At 42.8% G+C, this 21486-nt stretch overlaps 1 protein-coding gene across 1 annotated transcript in view; it reads left to right on the top strand.

Moving 5' to 3' along the window:
* The first annotated feature begins 569 nt into the window (after window positions 1–569).
* The window catches only part of VGLL4 (vestigial like family member 4), a 98916-nt gene continuing 77999 nt past the window's right edge, over window positions 570–21486 (top strand). The window contains exons 1-2 of the mRNA XM_083489048.1: window positions 570–914; window positions 5139–5215. Of these exons, the coding sequence (XP_083345174.1) occupies window positions 5152–5215 (64 nt within the window). The 5' untranslated portion in view covers window positions 570–914; window positions 5139–5151. The remainder of the gene's footprint in view (window positions 915–5138; window positions 5216–21486) is intronic.

The following is a 21486-nucleotide window of genomic DNA, read 5'->3' as shown; positions in this document are numbered from 1 at the left end:
TAATGTCATCCGTAGTAAGCAAGCGATAATCCTACCAGATGAAAGGCTGAATGAAGCTTGTTCAACTTAGTGTATTTACTGCTCTGACACATACAACCCAAAAACGTGTGTTTTCATATGCACCTATTTCTGATGCTTTATTCCTCGGATTATTTTTGAAATGTTGACTTCAGGCTCGAGACAGAGCACATCCTAAATGCAGAAAAGGAGATAGGATAGAGGAACGTCCCATCTAATTGATGGGGGGGACACGCTTATTCATCTCCTCCCGCCCGGAGCCCGCAGCACGTTACGCTGAAAACTCTGCTGCAAATGAGGTCAGAGGAAAGAGGAAGAAGTGTGGGGGAGGGTTTATAGATGCCGGCGCCGACCCTCCTCCCCGGAGGGGTCACGGCAGCTCGAGGCTCCCTTCCCCAACCCGGCTCTCTCCTTCTGCTGAGGTACCTTCTGCCTCTCTCGCCCTCCCCTTTTCTACCTGCTGAGGATGTGATGTCAGGGCCTCATTATCCTAATGTATGCTGATCTCATGGGCGCCGCAGCCAATGGGGCCGCGCGGCTCTCCCCACCTGCTAGGAAGAGAATTCCATCATTCTTGGAATTCTTCCCTGGGCCAGCAGCGCACGGCGGCGCGGGCTTCCTCGCGCGGCTGCTGACTCGGCAAAGGCGCGCATTGTTTGGGGAGCAGCCGCTCGCTCGCTCGCCTGCCCGCTCGCCCAATCAGCAAGCAGGGAGCTCTCTCCGGCCGGAGCCCGCGCAGCCCAGCTTGGCTGCCGGGAGTCGCAAGCGGCGCTCGGAGCCGCCGCCGCCGCCGCCGCCGGGAGCACGCTGGTCTCCGCCCCCCTCCTGGCCCGGCTCAGCTCGGCTCTGCACTGCAGGGGGGAAGCGACCCAGCAGCGCGGAGCTCGTGCAAACTGGTGAGTGAGGCGACGGAACTCTGCGCTTGCTGCAGCTCGCCGAGCCCGCTTCTCCCGGCACGCTTGGTGTGGCGGCGCGGAGCTGGGCGCAGGGGGGGGGGAGCTTTGCTGGAGGGAGATGCGCGGGCAGGCAGGCAAGCAGGCGAGGCGCACGGCCCCCTGGAGGAGGAGGAGGCGGCGCCGGCGTGGAGCTGGTGGCCGGAGCCGCTCCATGCCTCCCTCAAGCAGGCCGGGTGCTTTTGCAGAGTTGTGTCTAGACTTGCCACATGCCCTGCACACTCTTGTCTTCGCGCGTGACTGGCTGCTTTTTTGTTTGTTTGTCTGTTTGGTGGGATAAGGCGCTAGAGCTGAACCCAAACCCCGCGGAGGAGGTGCGAGGAGGCTCTCTTTAGCTCTCGTGTTTTCCTCTCAGAATGTTTGCAATGTTAAAAATGCATGTGCAAAAGAGCGCGGGGGGTGGGGTGGGGGAGGGCGAGTGCCTCTATCCAGATTTGCACGCTGCATTAAAAAACAAACAAACCCCGCTTTCTCTCCCCCCCCCTTTTAAGCCGGCGCTAACTTGCCCCTAATTTAACACTAGTCCAAATGCAGCCGAATTTTTTGCTCCCCAGAATAAACCCTGCAGGCGACTCTTCCTTTTGCCTGGTCGAGGCAGCGCTCCTTGCTGTGTTTGTGGAGAGGAGATCCTGCCGCGTGCGGTGAGCTCTTCCTCGCCAAAGCTCTTGCAGGATGCCTCACCCAGCTTCTTGCTGTCTCCCAGTATTTGTTTCGCGTGAGCACGTTTAACCCAACAGACGTTTTAGGACCGGCGACTTGCTGGGTGGATCACAGAAGTAGGTATGTAATCCCCAGTCAACTGACTGAGGGGTTGGTCAAAGAGTTCCAGGAAAGAGACAGAAGCAACGAGGGGCAAGAAAAGTCTGATTTTCTAAATCTTGCAGTGGCTGTGATTTTGTCCTCCTTGAGTTGTTTTGTAGGCTGTTACCTGATGGCACATCCACCCGGTTGCTCTTACTTTGTGGGCCTGTTTGGACTATCCAGCTCCATTCTGCCTTCTGTTGCTTCATGGGCTCTTTGAGGTGCAGTTTGGCTGCTTCCTTTTCTTATTTGTTCCATGTATGTGGCCTTATGCTGAGGAGAATCAGCCAAATTGCATTGCAGTAGTATCCTAGAAGTTTTATGTCCTCTTTGCAATGCATGAAGGAAAAGGCGCCTGGTCCTCGTTCCATGAGAATAGGACTGTCGGTTCCACCCCAGTGAGTGCCATCTGCATTGTTGATGAACACGCCTTCTTCTCTGACAGTTGTGATGCAACTTTGGTTTGAAATTCTGGACGCCTCCAGCTTGTGGCATTGGGAGCTTCTTAAAGCAAAAGATCACCTGAGTTCAGAGTCTGTGAGAGACAGCGTCCAACGGTGCATATGAAGGAATGTAAGGATGGTAAAAAAAAACCTCAAGGAGCAGTTTAAAAAGAAAAACAAGGAAATGTTATTTAATTTGTCTTACCTTCTAGAAATCTTACAGTTTGATGGGAGGAGCATGAGGTGATTCTAGTGTCATATCAAAAACTTTCTGTGTGTTTTCTCACACAAAGCAGTACTCCTCCAACTGGGTGAACTGGCACTATGATGGTATGCTATGTCCTAAGGAAAGAAAACCGAACTAACTGGCCTGGTTTCGAAACTGAATCAGTGTAGGATTTATTTTTTTCCAGGGCAGTTTACAATTGCAGTTTAGTTTACAATTATGAGGTAGGAGTGGAAGGGCCGCAAGATTCTGCCTTCCAGCCCTTTGTACTGACACACGTTCTGCTGTAACCAATATTTCTGGCAGGTGAGCCCATGTTAACAGAAGAATGGAAGCAGAGCAATGGCTCCCACCACAAATACAATTCCTTTTTCCTGTGGTAGTAATGAAGAATGACAATTCTGGTCCAAAAGCACCCTTTTCATGTTGAAAGAACCATAAAGCCTTAAAATCCACTTTGCTGCCCTGAAGGTAGACTCTTTCATGGTCAAACATCAAACATCATTCATTTATATCCAAATTATAGTCTGAGACAGTTGGAGAGTAGGCGAGACCAAGACACACCATTCTGGAAGCTCTTTTGAGATGAGCCTTACTTTTGTGGAGGTTTCTGTATGCATTTTGTGGAACATCTTCCACAATATTAAATTCATGCTCTTACCTGAATTTCTTTTATTCTTACACTACGGCATTATTATGTGTAAAGTATTTGTTGAAGTGGCTGAAACCTACCCTGTTTCTAGTTTCTAAATAATTGCATTTCCAAGGAGCTCAAGGCAGCAGAAATGGTTCTCCTGCTCCCAGTCTTATTCTCACAACAACCCTGAGTTAGTAACTGGCCCAAGGCCACCTCTCCTCATAGCTGATTTGAATTTGAGTCTCCTTACTTCTAGGTGGATACTTTAACTCAGGCTTCCCTAATCATGTCCCCTCCAGATGTTTTGAATTACAATTCCCACCATCTCTGACCATTTGACAAGCTTGAGAATTGTAGTCCAGAGCATCTGAAGGATGCTAGGCCTGGAAGTGTGCTTCTTAATCACCGTAGCACACTGGCCTTGTGTAAAATTATTTGTAAGCAGTCATGACATATGATACATGAGCTAATTTTTGTAGCTTTTAAGCACATTTCATTTGGGATAAAAGAGTAGAATGATGTGGGGTTATTCTTTTAAAAACAGAAAGGGTATTCCCTTAATGCCTTATTGGAAATTCCAAGAGATACATGTCAAGTTGATGTGGCAAAAAGAGAGCCTCCTAAAATGCTCTTTCAGGCATTTTAAACTGTGTAGAATCAATATTTGGAGGAGGGATTGGTTTCACAAAGGGAGTCCTCACCCTTGACCTCAACCCAGTGACTGACTGTGTTGTGCAGAGCCGATCAATACATCTGCATGTTGTGTGCATTGCACATCTGTGCTTCGAGCCTGCTGAGCTGATCCACATGTGGAGATTGACCCTAAAGCCATGTACAGACTGGTAGAAGCAGCAGTAGTCTAGGTACTCATGGTCTATATTAGAAAGCTGTCGCTGACCACAAATGAGTCAGCTCATCGTCCATCTCTGCAGGTTGCCAGATTTATAGGTCTGAAGGTCTGTAGCAGGGCTAACAAGACCATGAATGAGAGCCAACGTGTTGCATTTGGTTACATTTGCCTAGGTGAGGTTAAGTTGCTAGAATAGGGCCAAATCTGTTTGCTCCATGGAACTATACTGCTGTGTATCATATTTGTTGTTTCTGCCATCTTTGTTGCAATAGTTATCTTTATAATTTTTGAAACTTTTGAGACAGGGATTTTTGTGTGCTCCCGGCAGCGCTGGGAATTGACTTCAAATTCTTAGCACCAGCCTAGAAAATTGGGTTACCTGGGACGTCCAGAGCTATTGTTTGGATTGTTAAATGTGCTTCATTTGTGTGCTGCATACCAACAGTGATTTGTTTGGCTACGCATGCAGTGCTCCTGGAACTGAGTTGGCTTATTAAAAGATCAAACAAAGGGTTCCCATGATCTTCTTATCCATTCCATTTAATGAAAACAGTCATTAGGTGTTCACAGTAGTGCCTACAACCTGAACACTGAAGCGTCCCCTCCCCTTGCCTGCTTTAGGGAGGAGTGTAAAGACACCTGCAATGCAGTTCAGAAGCTGTGACTCCAAACTGAATTTTCCAACAGAGCCATTTTCGGCAACCAGCAAGGCATGTGTTGGGTCAGTGGTTCAACTTCCACCCTTGAAGGTAGTTGCCAGGAAGTAATAGTTCCACAGTTACATCTCTTTTTTTACAGTCTTGTTTGGGCATGTTTAGGTCTTAGGGGCTGGCTCTGTTCTAGATCAGAACTTTCTAGTGGAAGTTGAAGAATTGCATTGCTCCTAGCTTGTAGATGAGAATGACTCTAGATTGCCCAGGTATCTCTTCAGTTACTTGGTGAGGAGGGTTAGTCATTCAAACCCAACTCATGATAAATGGCATTGTGATCACCCAGAAGAAACTGTTACACATTGAACTATGATTTGGTTGCAGAGGAACTAATTAAAAACAGAGATTTGAAATACATGCAGATATTTCATCTTAATGAATTCTTGCTCTCCGCTTGTCAAAGAAGTCCCTGCTTTACTATTTTCTGTAGCAATGAGATGTTTTTCTCACTTTATTTTTCATGTTTCAGAAAGTTACGAAATATTTCTCTTTTTATTCAGGATCCTGCCAGGAATGGAGACTCCACTGGATGTTTTGTCAAGAGCAGCATCCCTCGTGCATGCTGATGATGAAAAACGTAAGCCTAAAGTTGAACTTTTGTCTTTGTCTTAAGGTTTGGTATGGTAGTCATTGTGCATCCATGCTGTTGACTTACATGACTGTAAAGGTAAAGGACCTCTGACAGTTAAGTCCAGTCGCGAACGACTCTGGGGTTGCGGCGCTCATCTCGCTATGCTGGCGACGTCCGCAGACAGTTTTTCCGGGTCATGTGGCCAGCATGACTAAGCCGCTTCTGGCGAAACCAGAGCAGCGCATGGAATACATGATGGTAAAGGTAAAGATAAAGGGACCCCTGACCATTAGGTCTAGTTGCGGACGACTCTGGGGTTGCGGCGCTCACCTCGCTTTACTGGCCAAGGGAGCCGGCGTACAGCTTCCGGGTCATGTGGCTAGCATGACTAAGCCGCTTCTGGTGAACCAGAGCAGCACACGGAAATGCCGTTTACCTTCCCACCGGAGCGGTACCTATGTATCTACTTGCACTTCGTGCTTTTTAACTGCTAGGTTGGCAGAAGCAGGGACCAAGCAACAGGAGCTCACCCCGTTGCGGGGATTTGAACCGCTGACCTTCTGATTGGCAAGCCGTAGGCTCTGTGGTTTAACCCACAGCGCTACCCGCATCCCTCTACATGACTGTAGTTCATGTATAAAATGCACAGATCGAAAGATGTTAAATTATTTTGGTGTGAATGAACCAAAATATCCTAGTTGGTTTCTAAATAGATTCTCACTTTGCTCATTGTGTTGCCTTTCTTGTGTGTAAGACAGAAACCTTTGTGGACATTTCAATGATTAAAAAAAGATTTGAAAGCTAGAGGGGAAAATTTCCTTTTGCTGAATGTAGGTTGGGGAGATACAGTGCAAATGAAATAGAGTACATGGGTTATATTGCCTGGATGAAGCAGCAGGCGTTGGCCTACTCTTGCAATCCCACATTAAGACTTGCTTGGCCTGCCCATAATTGGTTAAGATTAAGTTTAATAGAATCATAGAGTTGGAAGGGACCATGAGGGTCATCTAGTCCAACCCTCTGCAATGCAGGTATATTTCCCCCAACGTGGGGCTTAAATCCACAACCCTGAGTTTAAGAGTTTTGTGCTCTACCTAATGAGCTATCAGTCAGAGTAAGTTTGTGTTAAACCAATCTGTTTACTAAGGAAATTCCTGAAATATGTTATGTGATCTTACATTGAGGCAAATGGTACAGTGGTACTTCGGGTTACAGACGCTTCAGGTTACAGACTCTGCTAACCCAGAAATAGTACCTCGGGTTAAGAACTTTGCTTCAGGATGAGAACAGAAATCGTGCAGCGGCAGCAGGAGGCCCCATTAGCTAAAGTGGTACCTCAGGTTAAGAACAGTTTCAGGTTAAGAACGGACCTCCGGAACGAATTAAGTTCTTAACCCGAGGTACCACTGTATTACATAATTTGAGTGAAGCGTTGAGTCACTGAAAGCAAGCAGGAAAATGGCTCATTTCCCATTGGTGGGCAGCGAGTTGCTTAGTGTGGAGATCTTCATTTGTTCTAGGAGGCATTCACTCTGAAAAACTGTATTATTACAGGCTTCCTTAAGGGTTGGTGAGAAAGAAAGTACTGAAGGTGTAAAGTTCCACATTTAAATTATTGCAAACATTGCTGTTGACGTTGGCCTGTGTCCGTTTGCTTCTACTGTGTTCTGAGTATTGTACAAATAGCTATCAAACAATGAAGGGTGGCAGTTTGCCTGTTACATCTACCTGGATTAGTACTGAATAAATCTGTGAACATACACAGCGGTTTATTGATTTCTCCAAACCTATTTGGAAATTGTTCCATGCTTGGCTTTGCCTTGTATTCAACCTTTTTTTTTTAACATGGTTAGTCTCTAGTATTAATTTCAGAAACCATATGTGTAGTTTGCCAGTACTGTGTTTTCTCTCTTTCATTTCATGCCCCTCCCTACCCCTTTGGGCTATTTATATATTTACTATTTCATTATTATTATTATTATTATTATTATTATTATTATTATTATTATTATTAATACTCCTGCCTCATAACATAAGGCTCTCTGGGCAACTTGCAGTGAATAAGTAAGAAAACAATTTGGATGCAGATGGTACATAAAACAATGAATAAGAAGGACAACATAAATTCCACCCCCCCCCCCATTAAATCACCAAAGTCAAAGCACAGATTTAAAAACTGTGAGGCCCTGATTTATTTAATGCCAGCATTCATTGTGTGCAGGTTCATGCCAATATTTCTTTTGGTTAATGACAGAATCTTAATTTGTTAGCTTGCATGTCTTACTGTTCTGTTGTGTGTTGTTCCCCATTCCTTTAAAGATGTGGACATTTCTTAATCTCTCCCAAAAGTGTGTATGTCTTTTTTCCTTTAAAAATAATTAATACTGATCTGGGAATGTTTGGGAAGGGTTTAATGGTGTGTGATGCCTCATTTAAATCCCTGCCCAACTTGCTAGCATCTGTCTGATTCCTCATTATATGTGACATTGTGGCTGCAGCCATTTTTCTTCGGGGCAAGAACTTAAGAGTAGAGACCTTATGGGGGGGGGAACATATATCCATACTTTGTACCCCATATGAAACAAATGTAGAATTACTGTGTAAAACAGGCTTCCTCAACCTCGGCCCTCCAGATGTTTTTGGCCTACAACACCCCTGATCCCTAGCTAGCAGGACCAGTGGTCAGGGATGATGGGAATTGTAGTCTCCGAACATCTGGAGGGCTGAGGTTGAGGAAGCCTGATGTAAAAGGAACACCCTCACATCAGGAAAACAGATATTAGTGTATAGAACCAGAACATCTGGCTTGTAGATGCTGAACAATTACTGCTGTAGCTTGATGGGAGAGAGCACATAAGCCATCCTAATATAATAACTTCTATTTCCCATGAATTCATATAGATGTATTAAAAAGCAACAATAATATGTTGCTATTGTTAAGATAATAAAGGGAGTCTAGGAGGGAAGGTATGAGCTAATAACAAGAAATCCAGATTGCTGGACTGACTGAAAGTTGAGACCAGTGAATTTTGTTTTTTTAAAAACCCTTTTTTACAAACTGCAAAAATGCTCATGTGTAGTCTTGTTTTGTGTCCAGTTGTGTATGTTTTATCACAAAACAGTTCACAGTTTAGAGTGCAATTGTGCCACATCAAAGCAGATTAATTTCTAGGACTGTTCTTCAAGCTCCAGTTTTACAGCATGGTCCTAAACATATTTGCTCAGAAATATGTCCTGTTGAATTCAGTGGGCTTTACTTCCAGGTAGCGGATACTAGGATTGCCTTGATGAATAGAGTTGAGGTTTGTTATACCCAAATTTGTACATGGATTATTATGTATTGTTGCATTTTCACACCAGTAGTAGTACATTGTGTTGTTAACCAGAATTCCAACAGTGTAATGCAAAGAAAAGGAAATAAAGCCATTGTTTCCTATGAATTACACTGGAAAAGGTTGCTGAATTTCTGTGGATAGGATATAACATAAGCATTCACTATTTGAAAAGTACAATATCTATAGAATCAGTTGAACCTTTTACAACTGTATTTCAAAACGAATGTGAAAAATATTTAGCCATTTCTCTCCCTTAGTGGGGAATTATACTCGGTGATTATGCTAATGAGCACCAAGCTACATTATATGTCTTAAAAAAAAGAAGCGCAAGGCAGCAAAACAGACAATTGCCCCATTTTCCAGTCTATTTAACAACTTGAAAATGTAACTGTTTCTGTAATGTGTGTCTCAGCCAAATTAAGCCATACTCTCAGCATGCCAACTTCCCTCAGTTTCTGGTAAAAGACTAACAGCTGAATAAGAATTTAGGTAACTCACCAAATTTAATGAAACTTCTGGGCAACAGTGTTAATTTTTTGGCTTACTGTTTTTGACGTAAATTAGGATAGTGGAAATAATTCTTTTGTCTAATCAACAAAAAATAGTTCTTGGGAGTATATATATATAAAGGAGTGGTCACAATAATAATACAGTTGTACCTCCGCTTAAGTATCCCTCCGCTTACGTAAACTTCGGGATACATAAGCGGCAAACCTGGAAGTATATTTCTGGGTTTCTGCCGCGTGTGCATGTGCAGAAGCGCTCTACCGCCGCACGTGTGTGCGCAGAAGCAGTCCCTCCAGTTGTGGAAACCTCGGGATCTGACTGGAGCTCTGGAACGGATCCCATCCGCAACCGGAGGTACCACTGTACTAAATGCTAGTAAAACCTGCAACAAAATGTTGCAGTATTGAGTGCTCTCTGAGGATACATGTTCTATTCTCCCTTCTCTAGTTGTTTTCTGTTCTCCCAATAGTCAGTCAGCATTCAGTCTCCGCTGAGCATGCTCAGTCATCATTATGCTTCTTTTTGGGGGTAGGTGTATGTGGAAGCGTGTTCTTAAATATTTTTTTTAGGTCCACCCCAGTTTGCCGAATCCCTTATGGGTGGGTGCTGCTGTTTTGGTTACATAAGGACCACAGTTGAGATTTTCTGTGAGCATGCCGCCCCGTTGAGTCACCTCATTTGTGTTGCCCCATCCTCCTCCTTACTGTCTCTCGCACAAACTGTTGTGCTATGGGCAAAACTGGGACGCATGTCTTTCATCCACTTCCTACAAATGCCCCCAAGCCTATGGGATCAACAGGGTTTAATATCATTGGAGTGTGAATCTGATGAAACACCATTATCTTCATTGATGTGAAACTGGCCTGGGAACCAAAATGTTTCTTGACTATTGAAAATCTAACCAAAACTACCGTATTTTTTGCACCATAACACTCACTTTTTTCCTCCTAAAAAGTAAGGGGAAATGTCTGTGCGTGTTATGGAGGGAATGCCTACGGATGGCATGCCTACGGATTTTCCTCCTCTAAAAACTACGTGCGTGTTATGGTCGGGTGCGTGTTATAGAGCGAAAAATACGGTATATATTTTCTTTATGAGTTGAAAGTAGAGTGTTGCAAGGAGTAGCTGGGAAGAGTTTTAGTGTTAGGGATATTGGGTAGATTCTCTTACGGTTGAATTCTCATCCCCCCCACCCCCCAACTCTGTTGTTTCTGTTCCAGCTGTTCCAGTTGCAGTAAACCACAGGAAGGGAGAATGTTCTTGTGCTCAGATCCTGCTTGTGGGTTTTCCCACTAGGCATTTGGTTAACCACTATGAGATCAGGAAGCTGGACTAGCTGGACCATTGACCTTGTCTAGTAGGGTTTCCCCATCCCCTAAAATGCTTTTGGGGTATAGCTGTTCACTCCAAACTTCTAGGATACAGTGGATTAAAAACACAAATACTGAACCTCTTCCATATACTGAATTAAAAACAAAAACATGAGTTCTGTTGTAACACCTGATAGTTGCTGAAGTAGCTTCATCTGCATAGCACTTGGCAGTTGGCGTTGCATTGCACAAGATGCAAATTGTAAAACCTGTTATGGTGGAATTACTTAACAAAGCCGTTATATTTGACTTCTAGTAAATGTTGAATTTGTACGTTGACCTCCAGTGAGATTTTTTTTTTAAAAAAGTTAAACATCTAAAATGTAGTAGAAACGATTTTGCTGCAATGTAGTGATTAAATTCGATCTCTAATTTTGTGTTGCCTATTCCAGCAGCGAAAAATCTGAAATCTGTGATTGAGAACAAAGGCAACAATACCAGTGCACAATAAAAAACCTTATTAATAGATGAGTGTTGACCCCCTTTCCACATAGTTGCTGCTATATTTAGAAGAGAGCTCTGCTTAGAATAGAACCGTCATTTGATTTAGCAACCAGTATCTTATTTTATTCCTCAGAAGCAGTATCTACCTTAAAATAGATCCAAATGGTTAACACTTGCTTAGCACAGCTTCAGCACGATCAAATGCAGAGGTCCTGTTCAGTTCATTTTCTTACTTCATTATTGTCTTGACCTGTCTGTTAAGTAAATTTGCATGGTGGGCTCGTTCGTTTTATTTTTATGCTGCCTTTCCAAAGTTAAAAACCATGCTCAAGGCGGCTTACAACATCTAAAAAATTATATAACCACAAACATAACAAAAGTAGTCAGAAACAAAATATCAAAAAGCACACAAGCAAATTGCATAATTTCCACATAAATCATAAGATCCAGTAATTTGATAGAAAAAATTAACAGCAACAACCCCCCCCTTAAAAAACACCCCAGCCCAAGATTCATGTAGTGTTTTCCTTATCATAGTTTAAACTAGGAGCTGTTAAACCAACTGCCATCATACAGTATCTGATGTAATAATGAAAGGGTGTTCCTTTGTAACAGGAATACAAACAAAGCATAATGCAAACATGTCACTGCAAAGTTCAAGTTGATTAACAAAGCTTCATCTTAGATGTAGTGTTTGTGCAGGCAAATGGAAAACAACTTTGTTTAGGTAGATGAGGGATTTTAGGTATCTTGGTCCCAAGGTGCCTAAGACTGTGTATGTCTGTACCAGCACCTTGGACTTGACCTGGTAGCTGATGGGCAGCCAGATCAGTCCTGTTCCTGACCTGGAAGGTTGAAGGTCAGCCAGCTATCCCTGGTTTAAATATATAGACCAGGGTTTCCCAAACTTGGGTCTCTAGCTGTTTTTGGACTACAATTCCTATCATCCCTGACTACTGCTCCTGCTAGCTAGGGATGATGGGAGTTGTAGTCTAACAGCAACTGGAGATGGAAGTTTGGGAAACCCTGAAATAGACCTTGGCTTGTAGTCTATTTTGCAAGGGTTATATACATTGTTCATACCCTAGCCTTAATCTTATTCCCATCTCAAAGGAACTATACCAAATGAATTTGTATAGTCATGAGATAAGTATGCATTAATGAAAAAGGGTTTTTAGAAATTGCGAATAGATATTTTTATGTACCGTATTTTTCGCCCTATAGGGCGCACCGGCCCATAGGGCACACCTAGTTTTTTGCGGGGGAAATAAATAATTTTTTTTATCCCCCCCCCCCCAGGCACAGGGCTGGGGCGGGGGAAGCCCGAGCTTCCCCTGAGCCCAGAACAGGCTGCTATCCGCAAGCCTTGGGAGCCCGGCGGGAACTCCCACCGGGCTTGCAAGGCTTGCGGATAGTTTCCTGAAGCCTGGAGAGCGAGAGGGGTCGGTGCGCACCGACCCCTCTCGCTCTCCAGGCTTCAGCGAAAGCCTGCATTCGCCCCATAGGACGCACACACATTTCCCCTTCATTTTTGGAGGGGAAAAAGTGCGTCCTGTAGGGCAAAAAATACGGTATATTTGGTTTGGGTATAGTGCTTCTGTGTTCCTCTGTCTAGGAAACTGTGGCCACCAGCAATTGCTAAATTCATTTGAATGTAATTTCAGGATCCCATGACTGCTACATTATTACCATCCTCATTAAGAAGCTTCATAAAAGAAATTATCTAGGCATTGCACCAAAAAATAATACAATACTATGATAAAAAATCCACACTAATCTTAAAAATCCATTCAGTGTAAAATCCAAGTACAGTGGTACCTTGGGTTAAGAACTTAATTTGTTCCGGAGGTCTGTTCTTAACCTGAAACTGTTCTTAACCTGAAGCACCATTTTAGCTAATGGGGCCTCCTGCTGCCGCTACACGATTTCTGTTCTCATCCTGAAGCAAAGTTATTAAACCGAGGTACTATTTCTGGGTTAGCGGAGTCTGTAACCTGAAGCATATGTAACGTGAAGCATATGTAACCCGTACCACTGTACAAACAACTTTCATGGGTTTCTAGCATGGAGCAACACTTAATTTGTCAGCAGCAGGTAGATTCTTAATCAGGTCTCTATAAATGAGAAAGCCACATCCCATTAAGGAGAATCCATTGTAGGCTGTCTAGCCATCCACTTACATTCTGCATTACATGGAGATACTCTTGTGGCAGTGGTGTCTGCTATTGTTTTGGTGCTGGAGCAGTGCTCCGTCTCTAGATGCATCACTAGGTAGAAATGTGAACCTACTTGCCTTTTCCAAGGCTGTTTTTGAAGTTTTGTGCTCTTGGAATTGTGAGCTGCCTTGTTCTAGGAAGTAGTACAGTACTACTTTGAGCTTGCATGAGCTGAGTTGTCTGACAGCAACAATGAGATTTTAACATCAGATAAGCCTCCATAATTCCCTTTATTTGTTTGTGCATTAGTCTGCATCCTGCTCAAGTTGCAAGTGGAATGGAATTTCTCTGCACTGTGTTTACCATTTTCCTCCACTAACCCTTCTCTAGCCCTGCTTCCTCTTGTCAGCTGGAAATGCAGCATCAGTGCAAAAACAAGGAAGGCATGTGACCATAAGAAAAATAAGGTATAGCTGCTGTTGCACTTAAATGGAAATCTGATACAAGAATTTTCACATGTGTACAACAACCTTTAAAAAACAACCATCTTCAAGTTGATGTGTTGCAAATAGGAAATGCCCCCAATATTTCCCAATAGTGTTCATATTCTGACATTAAGCAAACCATCTTGCAAACATGAGGCTTGTTCTAGCATGTACCTTCTGGCAACAGAGCTCTTCAGGCACACACACACACAGAGAGAGTTTGGATTTGATATCCCGCTTTATCACTTCCCTGAGGAGTCTCAAAGCGGCTAACATTCTCCTTTCCCTTCCTCCCCCACAACAAACACTCTGTGAGGTGAGTGAGGCTGAGAGACTTCAAAGAAGTGTGACTGGCCCAAGGTCACCCAGCAGCTGCATGTGGAGGAGCAGGGAATCGAACCCGGTTCACCAGATTACAAGACTACTGCTCTTAACCCACTACACCACACTGACGATGGTGGATGGGAGGATGTGGCAGTGACTTGATTGTCTCTGGGATGCAGGGTTCCCCAGCATGGGCCCTCCAGAGGTTTTGGACAACAACTTCCATCACCTACCGTTGGCTATGTCATCAGCTGGTGCTGATGGGAGTTGTAGTCCAAAACACTTGGAAGGCACCAAGTTTGGAAAGTCTGAATAACAATTGATCTTACACAGTCCATTTTTATTGGCAGATCTTACATATTTTTTCATTCGGTATGCACATTAGTAACATTTCCGTTCCTAATTTTTTTAACTAGGGTCTTTAAAAAGTTTGAAAGAGAAAAGGCCCCCAATCAGAAATAATGTCATGGTTACTGCCTACTTGGAGGGGGGGCAGTTGAGCTGTTTGCTTGTGTAAATGACTTCTGTGCCACTTTAGGACCATAAATCTTCCCAAAGTGACTTACAGTACCTCCCCCCCCCCCAAAAAATAGAAACATCGGAAATAGTCCTTTATTATGTGCCCGAGGGTCCAGCGCCGAGGGCCATCTGGTGGTTCCCTCTCTGCGAGAAGTGAGGTTACAGGGAACCAGGCATAGGGCCTTCTCAATAGTGGTGCCTGCCCTGTGGAACACCCTCCCATCAGATGTCAATGAAATAAACAACTATATGACATTTAGAAGACATCTGAAGGCAGCCCTGTTTAAGGAAGTTTTTAATGTCTGATGCTGTATTGTTTTTAATATTCGGTGGAAGCTGCACAGAGTTGCTGGGGAAACCCAGTCAGATGGGCAGGGTATAAATAATAAATAGTAATAATAATAATAATAATAATAATTAGGGTGAAGGCCAGTGCTTTCCCCTTGAAAAATAGGTGCTGGCACTGAGTACCCATGAAGTTGTTACAGTAAGTGCCATACTTTTTAATAACAACGATAAGAGGAGCTGGTACTACGTACCCTTGAGTACCTCTGAAAAAGCACTGGTGAAGGCAGTCTTTCAAACAAGTCACCCCCAAACTGCTTTAAGAATATCACTCAGTAGGTCTGTGTTCCGATTTTTTTAAAAAAATATATATACTTTGTTAGTAAATTGTGGGTTATATTCAGTACTCAAAGTAGACCCATTGAAATGAAAGAATTTTAGTTAGTCCTGTTCTTCAGCTTCATTGGGTCAATTCTTGAGTAGGACTAGCATTGGACGCAGCCCAGATTTGTACTGTTTATGAGTAAATAAACACTGCCGAAGCTATGGTTTTGCAGAATAATACTGATCAAGCGATATTTTCACACATACAGAAGATCAGACTAAAATATGTTAATCTGGTAGGATTACTTGACAACAGATTCCCCCCCCCCCACATAACCGACATATCATATTATCATGAGCTGCTCTACTGACCTAAATGCAAACAGGTTGACATTTGAGCACATCTGTTGCTTCCCCACAGGCCAGATTTTACCCTTTGTGGTCCACTTCTCTATTTGATTTGGTTGTTGTTGTTGAGCTGGGCAGCTACCACGTTCCATAGGCAACATTTTTGGTCTTGTGGCCACTTTTAAAGATATGGCACCTCCCACTTTTTGAACTATATTAGAATGTTTCTTTCAGCCTAATCCCAGCAGCCTGGGGACAATATTGTGTACCCTGCTGGAGATCCCTGTTCTATAGTGTCAGATGCTGGTGGTGGTTGCTCGTGAGTAACCACCTGACCTGTCTTTTACAGGACTCTGATCTGTCTTTTACAGGTTTTATTGTGCAAACTATTTACAGTACAGATCTACCAAGTTCATGTCCGTCTCAGTCACTTGCAGAATCTGGGAGTGGCCCCTTCTGGCTTCTTCCCCAGCATAAGAACTTTGGCACCTCAAGTCTCCTCCTCCCCTCCTTACGTTTCACCCCTCTGCGCAAGCTGGGCGAAGGAAGTGCCGTGCGTTCCTCCTGGCCAGCCTGGCGAGGTGAGGTGCTGGGGCTCTTAGCAGCATCCTCGAGCCCTCTCTCCCTCCGCTTGGCTGGCCCCTTCCCTCTCTTCCCCACTGGATAGTTTCGGAGGCTCTCTGTATCCCAGCGGCCCCCCTCCCTCCCTCCCTGGTTCTGATGGCAGTCCTCTGACATATAGCAACAATGAAACCATCAAAGTAATATGTGTTGTTAATACTAGTAGTACTACTTAAAACCAAGAATGCTTTAGAAGAAACCATAAGATTGTCAAATTGAACTTTTTAGCCAAAGGCATAAGACTGCATATACCAATCCCCTTGTAAAGGTAAAGGGACCCCTGACCATTAAGTCCAGTTGTGACCGACTCTGGGGTTGCGGCGCTCATCTTGCTTTATTGGCCGAGGGAGCTAGCGTACAGCTTCCAGATCATGTGGCCAGCATGACTAAGCCGCATCTGGCGAACCATAGCAGCGCACGGAAACGCCGTTTACCTTCCCGCTGAAGCGGTACCTATTTATCTACTTGCACTTTGACGTGCTTTTGAACTGCTAGGTTGGCAGGAGCAGAGACCGAGCAACAGGAGCTCACCCCGTCACGGGGATTCGAACTGCAGACCTTCTGATCGGCAAGTCCTAGGCTCTGTGGCTTAACCCACAGCGCCACCTGGGTCAAATTGAACTTTTTAGCCAAAGGCATAAGACTGCATATATCAGTCCCCTTATAGAACAACCTAAAATGCATTCAAACCCGATGTGTGTATTTCAAAATGGTAGGCATTAAACATTTTGGCCCCATTTCAGGGAAAGCTGTGTCGTATCTAGGTACTGTTTGAATTGATATAATTTTCAACATTAGGTCATCCCAAGGATTTTAAAGAAAATTTAAATCCAGTGATCTTGCTTGGATCAGCGTGTCTGTGAATGTGGCAGCTCTTCACATCCCAGTAAGGGGAAAGGACTTCAAGGTATTGGGTACACTGCTTATTGCTGTTAACTTTTGGGAAGAGCCTGACCATTCCTTGCAATTTGTTACTCACCAAGTGTAGTCCAAAAGACCCATCAAGAGCTGTAAAAATCCCTGTGTTTACTTGGAACTTCAAAAAATGAGGGTGGCCATGTAGTTTTTTTGGGGGGGGGGGTCAAGTTTTATCCAGATATGTTGAACTATCCAAACTGAAAGGTGCTTTCTGTTTACCTTACAGAGTGAAAGAGAAGGTTCCAGTGAACGGTACTATTTTCATCTGCCCAAAAGATATTTGGGTTTGTGTTTGTCAAACATTGCCCCTCCCCTCTTGCTACATGGCATATTGCCTTTTCGAAAACAAGGGGATTTCAAACACACTTTGTAATGCCACGTTCAAAGGAAATCAAGATGCCCTCGGGGAAGCCTAACTCCTTGGCCATGTCTAACAAAATCCTTTGGATCCTGGCCAAGTAATTAAAAGGATATTATACAAGTATAGTGTATAAATGGTTCAGGCAAAGTGGTGTAACGTCAAGCTTCTAGATACTTTTGGGTAGCAAATGAGAAGAGTGCGTGTTCATTGTTTTACAGACTACAATTCCCATTGTTAAATTATTTTTAAGGAAAGCGTTCTCCATGGAAACTTGCCCTCTGACCTTGGGTTTGTCATGTTTAAATGGACCTAGGCTTGTTTCACTATAAACCTATTGGTTGATTCAGTCTGATGTAATGACGGCATTCAGATTGATCATATTTCAGCTTCATGACCTGAACTGAAAATGAGCCCTCTGCACTCAGAAGAGGCAACTTTGCTCCTTCTTTCATGTAGGTGGGGAAATGACCCAGAAAGCTGGAGTTGACCTTAATTTCCAGTGTGGATGTAGAAGGAACCTATGCTTAATGGCTTCCAATCAAGCCGGGATCTGACAGGCAGCCAACTTTAAACCATACCTTGATATCCCGGTTTGTTTGAAAGTTATTAACCATAATTTCCTAGTGCGGATGAAATGGGGAGCTGTGGATAAATGTGGCTTCCTTCCCTGTGTGTACAAATGTGGGAGCAAAAGCAGCTGTGTGCAGGTGGTTTGTTCATATCTCTGCTTATTAAACTGAGGTATGATGGTCCAAGCATGGCCAGCATGTTGCTTCAAGATGAAAATCAAATGCAGATGATAATTTTTTAAATGGGTTTGTGTAACACTTAAGTGAATTTGTTTCTAAATTACAAGCATATACTCTTTCTAAATAATAAACTTGGTAATAGAAATGAATATCAGTATCATTATTTTAATAATAGTAACTATATGTATAATCCACCCCTGAAGCCGAAGGTTCCAAGAGTAGTATGCAACATTTCATCAAATGTAATGCAAAGCATTAAAATGTAGTATACAACAGGTGACTTTAAAATAATAAAATCCGTAAACAGCTTCAAAAGAATCAGTCTTTAAACCAGCCATTTCTGTAGGCCTGAACAAGAATGAATGTCATAGGTATGCATCCTACAGGTCTCTATTTAGATTTTAATGGGTTTAATGGGCAACAGAGAACTGAGACTAAGCACCATCTCTTCTCAGTTGCTTATTTGTAGTGACCTGCTTGCCTCTTGTCATGCACTAAGATTAAAAGATGTCTGGATCAGAAATTGATGTTATTTATTAAATTAGTTGTTTGCGCTATTCCAAACAAAAAGGAACACTGTGATCTCGGCATCATAAAGAAGCCTTTCCTAGCTTCTAAATGTATACATATGCCTGTTTGCAGTGCTAAAAATCCACATCCATTCTGTTTTGATTCCTTAGTTATTTTAGACTCAATGCAAGTTTTTGGTGGGAATTTTAGGAGCAATAAAGATAGAAAAGTTATATACAGCTTCTGAATGTTTGATGCACCTCATGTACATTATAGTGGAAATGATTGCAAAAAGTACTGGCTTTATTTTCCTTTGGTTAAAACCTACTAAGTTTTACTTTCAGTAGACTCACTGAAATAAATGGACAAAAGTTATTGGTTTGTTTCTTAAAGAATTGTATCAGCAAAACACTAAGAAGATTATTTTTAATTATAACAACAACAATTTTTATTAGCTTTCAACAGTGTGTAAACAAAACAAGAAGTTTTTCCCATTCCCATCCTCCTCCCTCAGGAAACAAAGAATAATATATACAATTTTGTCATAATTCCATAGGCATGGTCGGTGGTTCTACTCATCAGGATGTTCATTTCAGCATTTTGTAAAGGGGTACCAAACTTTTTTTTTTTTAATCAGATGTGTTGTTTAAGGCATGTACCCTCTTTGTTAGTTTTTCGGTTAGGGAAATTAGCCATACATTCCGTCTCCATTATGTGATATTCCTTTCCAGTTCTGTGCTTATAAACAATAATGCTAAGGAGATTGTTCTGTCTTTTCTGCTTGCCTAGTAGAACAGTCTTACCTCTCCTTCCCTTGTGTGTTGTTCTGGGGAATTCTCCCGACCCTCCTGCAGATTTGGGGAGCAAATGAGGGGGACGTCCCACTGATCTACTGGGAATCATTGTGCTGCCTTCCACTAGTGGAATATGGCACACTATATTTCTATCCTACCCTTCCTCCCAAAGGAGCCCAGGGCAGCAAACACCAAAGAGATACAGGGGGAAACACTTGCATTTGGGAGCCCCACTGGGAACAGCTCTACCTGAGAGCTCTAGAGTGGAGCCAGCTGCTGCTTAAAGTGGGGATTGTAGTCAGCACTGAATTTAAATTTGAGCTGTGGCTGCAAAGCAGAGGATCTACCTCACCAGCCTGATCCAGTTCCCCACTCCTTTGGAGTAAGCAGTGTGCTTTTTGTCATTTTAAATAAGCTTTAACCAGTAAGTCTGGAACCACCTTTCATTTTATATAAATACGATGCTCTCATATTAGTCCCTTTGCTTTGTTCCTTTCCATCATGAATCACTGTTTAAAAATCAACAAGTGTAAGTGAAAATAGCCACACACCTATGTTTATTTAAGAATAAATGCCAATATAGCAAATGGGGATTTGTTATCCAGTAACCTAATAGCAACCAAGACCATTCATGTTTGCATAACATTCGAGCAAACGTTCACAAATATATTCACACTTCAATACCTTTCTCTGCCCATCTTCAAATGGAAGAGAGGTGGTGATTTTATTCCCTTGTGCAGAAGTGAAAAGTCTTTTTTTAAAATAATAATGATAATAATATTCATGAGTTGCAGTTATGATTTCTTAATGGAGACCTCTCCATCTCCCTCTTCTCCAGCCACAAGTGCACAGAATGCACTTCAATCCCTGACCTCAAAATGAATCTGCACCAGTCTCTTTTTTGGTGGTTCCTCCGCAGTTCCCTTTTTATTGCAACATACTGGTTTTGAACCTCCCATAACTTGAGGCCAGATAGATAGCAAATAGATGTGTTGATGATAGCAACATATTTTCGCCTCATGCGTGTCTTGACCCATTCTCTTTATCATCAAATGGCGTATGGGAAGTGATGAGTGCTGACTCTTCCCTGTCTTCCTCCTGCAGCTTACCTATCCTCATTCATTTGGTTCAGGCACTATCCTGCCTTTCCTGCTCACTTCTGGGTATTAGAGCAATGAAAGAAGACAAGTGCCAAGAACTGCTGACTAAAAGAAGATAGTATATGTGTTCATTTTAATGTTAAAGTAGCTGTGCCTTCTGCTTTGCGTTGTGATGTCATGTCAGAATTTGATACTGAGGGGTAGACTTTAACCCATCACTGTGACTCTCGGGTAAAAAGAGAAATACCAATTTACAACCCAACTGGTTTTTAAGAAAGATGCATCGGTGCAATTCAAGCCACGAGGAAGACGTGTATCTGTTAACTGCTTATTATTTCCACATAATACCTATTATTAACTGTGTGTTATAACTGCCTGTTATTTCTACCAAATGCTTTAAAAATTCTTCACAAAATGTGTGATGCAATAAATAGAAGAACCTTTGGCACTCATCCGTGCCACTCTGCCCGTGCTAGAGCATTAAGCTGAAGTTGCTTCCCAGTTCTTTATTTTAAGATTGTAGTTCCTTCTTTGATCCGAAGGTACAGATATAGTTTAAATAAGGAACTGGGATTTGAATATCTCTGCACCCTTAAATATGTTCTGATCTATTCTTAATGATACATATCACCAATGCCCTCTAAGGTTTCATATGCCCTATAAGCCCTATATGCTACAGTGGCATATATTTTTGTTTTTGAACATGCACTATCCAACAGAAGGCATAGAACATAGATAAGGAACTGCATTCTTCTGGGTATGGCCTGCTAATTAGATGGATGTATGAGTACGAGTGGCCCAAAGTTTTGGGGTATAGAGATGTAGGATTTGGAAGGAGGTATTTGAAATGGAGACACTGAGGGTAGTAAGAGGGTTTGAATCCCTCTCTCCTTCCACTTTGTGCTCAAGATTGCAGCCTCCTAAAGTTAATTTTCATAGTGAAAAATGTACAATGATATGTCCTAATGGTCAGGCACATAACCTATTGTTTACACTGTTGGGCTGCATAAAGCATTGGTTTGATTCACATGTAATACTAAGCTATATTATAGCTCGCTGTCAACATACAAGCATACTGTTGTGCAGGATGAAAACTGTTGCCACTTCACTCTTCTCCTGCTACACTA

Source organism: Podarcis liolepis (assembly GCF_965112155.1).
Source record: "Podarcis liolepis genome assembly, chromosome: 2".
Classification (NCBI taxonomy): Eukaryota; Metazoa; Chordata; class Lepidosauria; order Squamata; family Lacertidae; genus Podarcis; species Podarcis liolepis.
This window is presented reverse-complemented; position numbering and strand designations above follow the sequence as displayed.